The 11367-nt window shown below is 43.8% G+C and overlaps 1 protein-coding gene across 1 annotated transcript; it reads right to left on the bottom strand.

The window, feature by feature from the left end:
* Positions 1-2496: 2496 nt before the first annotated feature.
* On the bottom strand, positions 2497-11367 carry THOC3 (THO complex subunit 3). The gene is made up of 6 exons (XM_066591181.1): positions 11162-11367; positions 9973-10129; positions 9350-9554; positions 6767-6928; positions 5708-5808; positions 2497-2874 (listed from the first exon to the last, which is right to left on the bottom strand). Exons 1-6 carry the CDS (start codon positions 11330-11332, stop codon positions 2711-2713), a joined length of 960 nt encoding a protein of 319 aa, XP_066447278.1. The 5' UTR covers positions 11333-11367; the 3' UTR covers positions 2497-2710.

The raw sequence follows: 11367 nt of genomic DNA, 5'->3' as shown, positions 1-11367 counted from the left end.
TCAGTTTCCCATCAATTCCCTCCTCCAGATCCTTTAGAAAAATGTTGAACACTGGGCCTAGGACCGAGCCTTGTGGAACCCCACTTGATACATTCTTCCACTTGGATGTGCAGCAATTCATGACTGCTCTTTGAGTACGATCACTCAGCCAGTTGTGAATCCACCTAACAGTTGCCTTGTCAATCCCATATTTGGTCATTTTTTCAATAAGTATGGTATGAGATACTTTGTTAAATGCTTTACTAAAGTCAAGATGTACTATATCTACTGCATTTCCCTGATCAACCCAGTTGGTGATTCTGTCATAGAAGGAAATTAGATTCATCTGGCATGACTTGTTTGTTACAAACCCATGCTGGCTCTGGTTAATTACTCCATTTTTATCCACGTACTTGCATACATGCTGTTTAATAATTTGCTCAAAGACTTTCCTGGTATAGAAGAAGTCCGGCTCACAGGCCTGCCGTTTCCTGGCTCTACCTTCTTCCCTTCTCGAATCTTCTGGGACTTCTCCTGTTCTCCAGGAATTTTCAAAGATTATAGCAAGTGGTTCAGCAATTAGCTCTGCTGCTTCCTTTAGTATCATAGGATGTAATTCATCTGGACCTTAAGACTTGAATTCATGTAAGTTAGCTAAGTGTTCCCTCACCATCTCTCTGCTTATAGATAGCCTGCATTCTTTTATTCCCTCAATAGCACAATGAAGATCAGTTGATGTTCTATCTACTTTCTGAGAGAAAACGAATTAGGAATTTAAAAGTTTGGCCTTCTCAACATCCTTCTTAACCAATTCACCATTTTCATCTTATAAGCATCCAATAGCTTCTTTGACTTCTTTTGCTTTTGACAACAACCCCCCCCCCCCCCCCCCCAAATCCTTTTTTATTGCTTTAGGCCTCTGTTGCAAGCCTCAATTCATTATTAGCTTTGGCTTTTCTGGCACTTGTCCTACAATTTCTGCAGACTGCATTATATTCTTCTTTAGATATTCCCCCTTCTTTCCCCTTGATAAACATATATTTGTCTTCCTTTTCAGCATGTATTTAAGTTGTGTTCATCCATCCTCGTTTCTTTAAATGCTTCCCATGCTTCTTTTTTAGGGATTGTTAACGATTGTGCTTTGAGAATCTCATTTCGCAATATTTCCCAACCTTCTTGGACATTTCTGTCCTTAAGAACATCCAGCCATTGGATTCTCTTCCCATCCTCTTTCTGAGTTCATTGAAATCTGAATTTCCAAAATCCAACCTTGAGGTCTGGGTCTTCTCAGGTGTTCCCTCCTCTTTTTATCCAAAATTCAAAGATAGCATGATCACAGTTAACCCACTGTGTGCTGCCGTAGGACAATCAGGAAATAATCCATTTTGATTACTAGGTTAACACATAAATATTCCAGAAGTTTTATCAAACAGAATTGGATATTTTTATTATTTCAGCCTAGTCTATTGCTAAAAATGTAGAAAGATTTATGTTAATCTACTGATTAAAAATAATTATATCCTTGATATGATGTTCCTGCAGTGAATAAAATAATTAGAATACAAGCCACTTAGCGAATACTGTAGATTTCTGATTTATAAATAAATTCATAACTAGACCCTCCCCGAGAGCCTTGCAAGTTTTGGTTACCGTAAGCTGCAGCCATCAAGCTGCCTCTGTACGACGGCCATGAGCACATATGCCCTTTGTCCCTGTGCTTCAGAGAGTGCACGGCGATACATTGCTGTGCTACAGCATTGAAGCTCTAGAGCCCTCTTGCTTGTAACGGCAAGTGTCGACCTCACCAGGCCATCTCCCATTTCCCCTCCCTCCCCATCGCAGGCTTACCTGCCTTCCGCCCCGCTCTGTCTGTCCAATGGGAGGGGGCGGAGCTACAAGCTTCCCAACACAAGGAAGGGCCTTGCAAGACTACACAGATCTTAACTTGTAGCAGCTGTAGATGTGAAGGAAGGAGCCATTAAATAGAAGGCATTGCTGGAGCCAGGTGAACAGAGACTGACAAAGGATTAGTAAGCATCGACAGGTGATGATTAAGGTGAATACTAGTACTTTTTGTTACTTTATACCAGTTGTGTTTGTAAAGAAAATTAAATAAATAAAATCACAAGGTTGGAAAACGCCTTTAAAGAACAGTGAAACTTCACATTCTTCAGTTGAAAGCATAGATGTACACAGTGTGAAATGGTCACAGGTCACTCACCAGATCAGGTACTACAAAGGGAAGCACAGCCCAGTCTCCAGCCATGGCTAGTAAACCACTGATTAGAAGGTTATTCCACTTTCCATACCTAAACAATATAATAACCTGCATTTTCAATAAATAACATGGACGATTTATCAAAACTAGTGCAAGGTAAAAGTGGTAGGTATTGCCTTCATTTTTCTATAGGCGTCTAAAAATGGGAGCTGGAATATGATCACCTTCTCTTTGCACTAGTTAGATTAGACAATAAGGATGGAGCATAGCTTTTGAATACACATAAGGAGTACAAAAGGGGAAAAAAAAGGAAAAATGCTTTAATAGAAAATTCATATCTTTAGATTCAATTCATGATAAAAGCCAGAGGTCACATGTACTGAACCCCTGTCCCAAGAGTTGCTCCGTTCACCGTGTATCTTGCCGCCTCTCTCAGCGTTCATCCTTGTGAGCGCCAGCATTAAGGGTCGGTGTACAAAAAGCCAAGAACAGTCATTCTAGAGTCCTGGCTTTTCAAGAGTCATTTGGAAGACCAAACAATTTTACAGTGCCAGCTTCACGACTGCTGTCGTATTTGCCATCCTTGTCGTCACACGCAAATGCCAAGAGGTATCTCTTGGGATGCCAGGCTACAGTGAAGGTGGGCGACTCACACTGAACTTCACACAACTTCTCACCTAAAAAACAAACAAACAAGAAAGAACTGTAAGGAGCACAAAACATAGGGTTTTACTTAGTCTTCTACATAATTAAAAGGGATTCTGTCAACAGGTTCATGAAATCTAAAGGCCCTTTTACACACAACGATTATTGCTCAAAAGCCATCTTTTGAGTGATAATTGTTGTGTGTAAATGTGCCCATCTTTCACTTTTCTGCCGAACAATGATTTTCAGTTTGGCATGAAATCCATCTGATAAGACGGACCATATGCGGTTTTCTGCCCAAGGAGCACTCATAACAGCTGATTACATTGTCTCAGCTGTCAGCCCCGTGGTAACATAGTAACATAGTTCGTAAGGCCGAACGAAGACAATGTCCATCTAGTCCAGCCTGTTAGCCTCCTGTGTTGTTGATCCAGAGGAAGGCAAAAAAAAAACAAAAACCAAGAGCAGAAGTCAAATAGCCCTTTTGGGGGAAAAAAAAAAAATTCCTTCCCGACTCCCTAATGGCAATCAGACTGTTTCCTGGATCAACCCCTAATAGTTCCTACCTGCCTGTATACCAGGATTAACAATTAACCTAAGATTTATAATTTATAATATCCTCCCTCTCCAGAAAGACATCAAGTCCCCTTTTAAACTCCTCTATGGATTTTGCCATTACCACATGCTCAGGCAGAGAGTTCCACAGTCTAACTGCTCTTACAGTAAAGAATCCCCTTCTGTGTTGGTGATGAAACCTGCTTTCCTCTAAATGTAGCGGATGCCCTCTCATTACCGTCGCAGTCCTGGGTATAAACAGATCGCGGGAGAGATCCTTGTATTGTCCCCTCATGTACTTATACATGGTTATTTGGTCGCCTCTTAACCTTTTTTCTGGAGTAAATAGTCCCAATTTGGATAGTCTCTCTGGGTATTCCGGTCCCGTCATTCCATGTATTAGTTTAGTTGCCCTTCTTTGAACCCCCTCCAATACCGTAGCATCTTTCCTGAGCACCGGTGACCAAAACTGTGCGCAGTATTCCATGTGAGGCCTGACAAGTGCCTTATATAATGGAAGGATAATGTTCTCGTCCTTTGCCCCTATACCTCTTTTAATGCACCCCAAGACTTTATTTGCCTTTGCAGCAGCTGACTGGCATTGGTTACTCCAGTTTAGTCTACAGTCCACTAGTACCCCCAGGTCTTTTTCCATATCACTTTTCCCTAGCTGTACCCCATTAAGTGAATATTGGTGACATCCGTTTTTGCTGCCCATGTGCATAACCTTACCTTTATCAACATTGAACTTCATTTGCCATTTTTCTGTCCAAGCCCCTAGCTTATCTAGGTCCGTTTTTATTTTACAAAGAATTTATTCAGAGAACAGCGGATGGTCTGTTCCCCTTTTACAGCTCCCGACGGCTCACACGCTACTAATTGGTACTAATAAGCATTAGTACCAAGCAGTAGTATACACAAATTGATTGCTCAAAAGCCATCTTTTGAGCAATCATCTTTGTGTGTAAATGGGCTCTTATTCAGAGCAGAGACAAAGAAGCGGACCATGCCAGGCTGCTACTGCCCGCATCATGCAGACTGGCAGCTCTGTCCCTATACACAGAAGGAGAGAGAGGGAGCCGTCAGTCTGCACAATGTGGGTGAGGAGAAGCCAGCACGGCCCGCCTCCGACTCAGAGCTCAGCTCCCAAGTCAAACTACATGAACCTGGTGACAGAATCCCTGAAGTGCACTTACTCACTGAAACCCACCGTTTATTACAAAAATGGAAAATCAGAGGCAGAAACTTAAATGGCACTTAAAAAGGCTGCAACAATCTGCACTGTAGCTGCACGTGTGTATGGTGGCTAAGGTTGTATATGCATCACCATTTGTTACAGTTTTGCTGGGTTTTTTCAGTTTAGTTAAAATGATAAGAAAACATTTGTCATTCAAAAGAAATGTAGAAAAAAAATACTTAAAACAATGTCTTGTGTAAATACTACTTAAGGAACTTTGGGGATTACACAGCACTCAGTAGAAGTGCTGCAGTAACATCCTACATGACTATTTATGTTAATGAGGCTGCCTTATGGAAGCTATTGCTGAATACCAATGACATCGGCATGCTACATGTATGCGTGTGTCCAGCAGGGAGAACACATGTGACAGCAAATGTTTTCTAGCAAGGCTATTTTGCATATATAATTACACTTGCTCAATAATATTAGGAGTTGGCTTATTGATATTAGGTGTAGAAAAACACAAAGTACCATGGATATTGTTGTATTACATGCAGTCACACAGCTGTATAGTTCATGCCTGCTGCTGTGCAGGGGAAAACACTAAAAATGAAAGGGAGCCATAGTGCTAATATAGGCAGGAAGCCCCTTCTCTCCATCAGTGGGGATCCTGGAGGTCATACCCTCACTGCTCAGGAACTGAGGGTAATCTGCCATCACTGCCATTTTATTGCGATATTTTACAAGAATTTTTGATGGCCTTTTTTTTTTTATTCACAACGTTGGAAAACACAAGAAAAAGTTTGTTACCAAGTCTTACTGTAAACCCTATAGGAAAACGCTGGAAAAGACATCATATGAGCAGAGCAAGTTCAATAAAATGAAATTACATATCTGTACATGACTGCAACATCAATTAGTTTAGAGGTTTTTTTTTTTTTTTTTAATTAAATCAAATTTCATTTGCAGACACCATTTGAATGATCATCCTATATAGATCTGTCCACACAAAATAAATACATGGGATGCCTCGATTTTGTCACATGACATTGTCATTGCTGCAGATGACTATATCACTAATGGCAGCGTTGTATATGTGAAGGGCACTTCTGAAATACTGTAGTCAATACCTGTTTCAACGTGTGCGATGTCAATGAAGTGGTCCTCGGATGCGGATGCCAGCATCTTTCCATCATAGCTGAAACTTAAGGTCCTCACAGGCCAGTCTAACCTGAAAATCCAGAAACATGAATTACTTTTAATGCAGTCACATTTTTGTAGCCCTGTTTTATGCCATTTTTATAATTTCTTTACTTTTCTGTCTGAGAGGTCACAGGAAAATATAAAGAAAAACAAAAATAAATGTCCGTTTATAACTTTATGTATCGGCTGGTGAATGCCTGGGGAGTATGTTGGCACTAATATAGATCACTATTAGTCCAGAGGTGGTAATACACAACCATTGCCCTCTCTGTGACAGCCGGCTCCCCTCTCATGCAGCTGCACAATTTCAGGGTCTCTGGTACTTTACAAACTGCACTCAAAGGTGATGGGAGTAGAAAATGCTTCAATACTAATAATACAGTGATACCTTGGGTTAAGAGTGTCTCAGCTTACAAGCTTTTTGACTTGAGAGCAGGCGCTCTCTCCCGAATCTTTGCGCAGATTTAAGAGCAAAAACTTGGGTCACAAAGCCTTGCTCTCAATGGGGCCGCCACTGCTGTTGGTGGCCCCATTGAAAGCAATAGCCTGCCGGCAACCCCTGCAGTGATTTTCAGGGAAAGGCTTTAAATATAAAGTAGTAAAAAATATATACTCACCTGTCCGCCGTGGCGGGGCTCAGGTGAGTATATATATATTTTTTTACTACAACTAGGGATGATTTCAGGGAAGGGCTTATAGTTAAAGCCCTTCGCCGAAAATCCCTGCGAAGTTGTCGGCAACCTATTGCTTTCATTGGTGCAATGCCATCCCCATTGAAATCAGTAGGACAGCGTCACGATCCGGAACAGATTAGTAGCTTTTCCATTCATTTCAATGGAGAAAATTGAAAGAGCTCCGTCAAGGAACAAATTAAACTCTTAACCCAAGTCATGACTGTACGTCATTTCAATTTAAAAAAAAATGCAGCAATCTTGAAAGCAGCTGATATATAAATGATCTAGCAATGTCAAAACCAACTACTGTACCTGGAGAAGCAGCGCACGCACACCAATTCTTCTATGTCCCACAGACTGACAAGTGCGTCCGCGCTGCCAGTGGCAAAATACTTTCCAGTTGGGTCAAATTTTATGCAAATGCAATTTGACGGGTGAGCGTTAATGGACTGAATCGGCTTGAGTTCTGGATAACTGGAACACAACAATAATGAATATGTTGCTTAGAGACAATTGTACATGATTCACTGCTGAAACTTAGGCCTGAAGACAACTAGAGAGTTCTAGACCTAAAACCTGTTGCTATACTAGTGACGGATCCATATTTATTAGCGTTACATGGCCGTTTGGTAAAATATCAGAACATACTTCATACTATGCTTGGAGTCCTGAGTGACTAATATACAAACTTACTGAAGAGTTTAGGAGGGAGTTCCACAAGATCGACAATTTTCATAAACATCAATAGCAAACAGTGATCACTTTAACCAAATGTTCAGTTCTGCATACAGGCACTAAAAGGGGCTTTACGGGCAACATCTACTGATGACCTATCCTTCCCATAGGTCATCAGTAGCAAATTATTGGGAGTCAACTCTTCAGGACCACTGCCAATCATAAGTGGCTATGGACAGCTGGAATACGCGAGACGCAGTACAATGGCCTGGTTTGGTATTTCACCTCTTAACCAGTCACTTCAATTGGATAGAGCTGCCATACCAAACCGGACCGCTGTTGAATGGATGGCATTCTGAGAATTTATAGTATCTGCTTCTCATCAGCTGTTCGTGGGGGGTCCCAAGCAGCAGACACCAGCCAATCTGCTATTGATGACCAATCCTAAAGATAGCTTTGCAATAATAGTCATCTCTTTAGCCCTTTCCAATTCACTGTCTGATGTCTTCCTACATCCTGATTGAAGTTTCTACAGCTCCAATGTCAGAAGACGCCCGAGAGGGTATTCTTACTGTCTATTTCCAGTCACTCCACTGTCTGAGCCTCTCTGGTACGCACACACTGGCTTTAGCCAGCAGATGGCACCATTGTATAACAGCAAAAAGAGAAAGCCTTTTAGGAAACCCTAAAACCAAAATTGGATTGGAAAGGGTTAATATGCATCTCCTAATCTCCTCCCAAGAGGAGCTGCCCAAGTTCACAGCACAATACCAGTACACTCAATGTCCCATTTAGACGAGACGATGGTTGTCTAAACGACCGCACGAGAGCCAACGACACCGCTGGGCTGTTAACACTCATGCAGAGCGTTTAGACAAGCAGATCACCACTTGCTTCTCGCATTCTATGTGAAGCTCTGAGCGGGGAGCGTTTACACTCAGCGAGAAGTCAGCAACAATTTTCATGCTGGTTGGCTGTGGATTTAGACACAATGATTATCACACAAGTTCCTTTGTTTGAAATAATTTTGCACAATAGTCTGTAAATGAGGCTGGAATTATCTGCACCCTGGACGATGTGATGATTAGGCCCCAACGTTTAATGCATTATCTACTGAACCTCACAGTCTGTCGTCACAATGGAAAAGAAAAACTCAGCGCAGCTTAGACCCATGTGAAAAGTGATACTGCCAGCAGAACTATTCTGGAAGAAGGTATATTAAAAGGCTTGGGATTTCTCTTGTTTAACAAAATCAAAAACACTTAAAATTCTGAAAAGTCCTTACGGAGTTGGTCTACCGCTTACTATATTGGTCACCACTCTTAAAACAAGAATGCCAAATGGAAAGTTAATGAATTCATAAGTATGACCCGATCTATTCTTTGTCTATGTGGATAACATGGTGATTAGAGATGAGCGAGCATACTTGCTAAGGGCGATTGCTCGAGTGAGCATTGCCCTTAGCGAGTACCTGCCTGCTCGAGACAGAAGGTTCGGATGCCGGCGCAGTGGAGCGGTGAGTAGCGGCAGTCAGCAGGGGGGAGCGGGAGAGAGATATCTCCCCTCCGTTCCGCCCGCTCTCCCCCGCAGCTCCCTGCCCGCCGCCAGCACCCGAACCTTTTGTCTCAAGCGGGCAGGTACTCGCTAAGAGCAATGCTCACTCGAGCAATTGCCCTTAGCGAGTACGCTCGCTCATCACTAATGGGGATATATTTATGCACCTCCCATATATAATCATGAATGAAACAGCTGACCTCTAAACCAAGCAGAGTCCGAAATCTATAGGCTCCTGTATCTCCAGTATTGTCACTCCCAATAAATGAGGTGCTAAACGCAAGAGCTCCCTGTGTCTTTGGCACTTCTGACCGCACTTCAGTGGGTTTACATATAAGACTATGTTCACACCACAGATTCCACTGGTTTTGACATCAAGACAACCCCTGCACTCATCAAACCGATGCCCCCCAACAGAAGTCAATAACGGGCCGTCAGTCACCTATGGAGTCCATTAAGTGACGGATCCATCACTTTGAGTCTTGGTTTTTGATGGAAACCCCAATGCAGATGTGATCAGAGTCCAACTTCTAGAGTTTCAATCATCATCATTTTTTTTAAATTCTTTTAGCTGAAACACTACGAATCTCCTTTAGATAATGTTAGATGTGTGTCTAGCGCAGACTAAGGAATGCGGATGACTAAAGTGAAGCCCTGACCTCGTACCTCAGAATGTTAATGCAACCGTTCCCGTTGGTAAGAAAGAACATGTTGTTATCGTTGTTCCAGGAGATTTCATTCACTTCAAACTTGAACTGCTCCTCTGCTTTGGGGCGATGGGTTTTAACGTCTATGAAGGTGACAACATCATCCTTATTTCCTACTGCAATGGTCTGACCATCCGGGCTCCAGCAGATATTTATGTTTTCACCTAAAGGCAAGATATGTCATCAATAACAAGACAGGACAGATATCATGGGACCAGCGAGCAGCATTACATACTGATGCAAGTAGCAGGTCACTGGCCCTTATAAGCAGGTCAGATGGAGACGTTTTTCCAGTTCGAGGATTACAGCAGTGAATGATACGCTCCAAATAATGTTGACAATATACAAGGATTGCAGCACACATGTGTGAGATAATAGTTCTTGCTAGTTTAGAAGCCTAAGAGACTATAAAGTGTCCCATGACATTTGGCATGTCCGTGTATGATTGCTGAGGACACCACCAGCCCGTGTGACTGAGTAGTCCCTATAGATTGAGTGCAGCAGCATCGTGCATGCTCAACTGCAGCTCTGTAGAACTCTATGGGGTTAATGAGTTCCTAACAGGGCATTATGGATGCTCACCTTTTGTGGTAACAGTTGTCAGGCACCTCTCAGATCTAACATCCCAAATACGAATCGTCTTGTCACCTGACGCAGTGACAAAGAGGTCCGGGTTTGTGGGATGCCAGCAGAGTTGGTCGACGCTGTCGCTGTGACCGCGATAATTCATTTCTTTTATCTGCAATGATAAGAAATCTATCAGCCTGTATACAGATCAGTACAAGCGCACAATCCATATATGATCTATACATACACCTTGTAGCACTGCACTTCAGGGTCACCAGACACACAGCCACTAATGGTCCTCTATGGTTACATGCATGCAGCAGTCACACTGATGTCGCCCCGGCGGCATCGCTGCCTCCCCGCACTGACCGGGATTAACCTGGTGTGTCCAGCACACTAGATACGGTATATACCCATCATACCACAGATCGGCAGCACACAAGTGTCGGCAGCTAACACACTGCAGCGGGTTCCGTTCTCCTGCTTTATCCGCAGAGCAGCTCTTTCTCTCCCGCTATCTTGTGCCGGACCGCAGCTTCCAGCGCTGATGTGAAACCGCCCTGACAACAAATCTGCAAACATGGTTCTCTCAATCAATTAAGAACACTGCAGCCATAAAACTAAGGGGCTGCTGGGGGGGGGGGGGGGGGGGGGGGGGATGGGGAATTATTCTATTGATGACTTATCCACAGAGTGGGTCATCAATAGTTGATTGATAAGGTGGGGGGGAGGGGGTAGCCATACGGGATCCCTGCTGATTGGCTGTATATCAGCCCAGCTGTCAGTGCAGGCAGCACTGCCAACGTTACAGCAGCCCGCTGCACTATAGGTTGAATTCAATGGGAGCGGCACCTGCAGTACCAACCCAGGCCACTGCAATACGGCCAGCGCTATCTGCTTCCAGCATGGACAGTGGGGATCCCAAGCAGCAGCCCCCTGACGATCAAACTTTTTGTTCCCCCTCACACTGATGTGACACCGCCAGGCCCATCAGCACGCTCCGCTTCTGGGCAACTTTGGTCAGAAAATGGTATGCAAAACTGTCCAGTGTGAACACTGCCTCGTCAAGGATCACAGAGCAACAGCTACCAACACAACAGGGAGGATGTTAGATGCTGCAGCCGGCAGGAAACAGTCACCAGACACCCCCGCCCCGCACTCAAAGCCTCCACAGCAGACGGTGCCTCCGCACTCCCAGTCTCACCAGCCGGTCCTTCTCCAGTAAGAACACGCTGGCCGTCTTATCGAAGGAGCCGGAGGCGAGGCGTCGGCCATCGCAGCTCCAGGCCACCGAGTGCACTTTGGCGGTGTGCGCCGGGAACTCCCGGGTCTTGCTGTTTGCTTTGAAGTGCTCCTGCAGCGCCGCCGCCGACATGTTTGGACGGAGACGCCGGCTAATGACGTCACTGC

The sequence above is a fragment of the Eleutherodactylus coqui genome, chromosome 2 (genome assembly GCF_035609145.1).
Source record: "Eleutherodactylus coqui strain aEleCoq1 chromosome 2, aEleCoq1.hap1, whole genome shotgun sequence".
NCBI lineage: Eukaryota > Metazoa > Chordata > Amphibia > Anura > Eleutherodactylidae > Eleutherodactylus > Eleutherodactylus coqui.
This window is presented reverse-complemented; position numbering and strand designations above follow the sequence as displayed.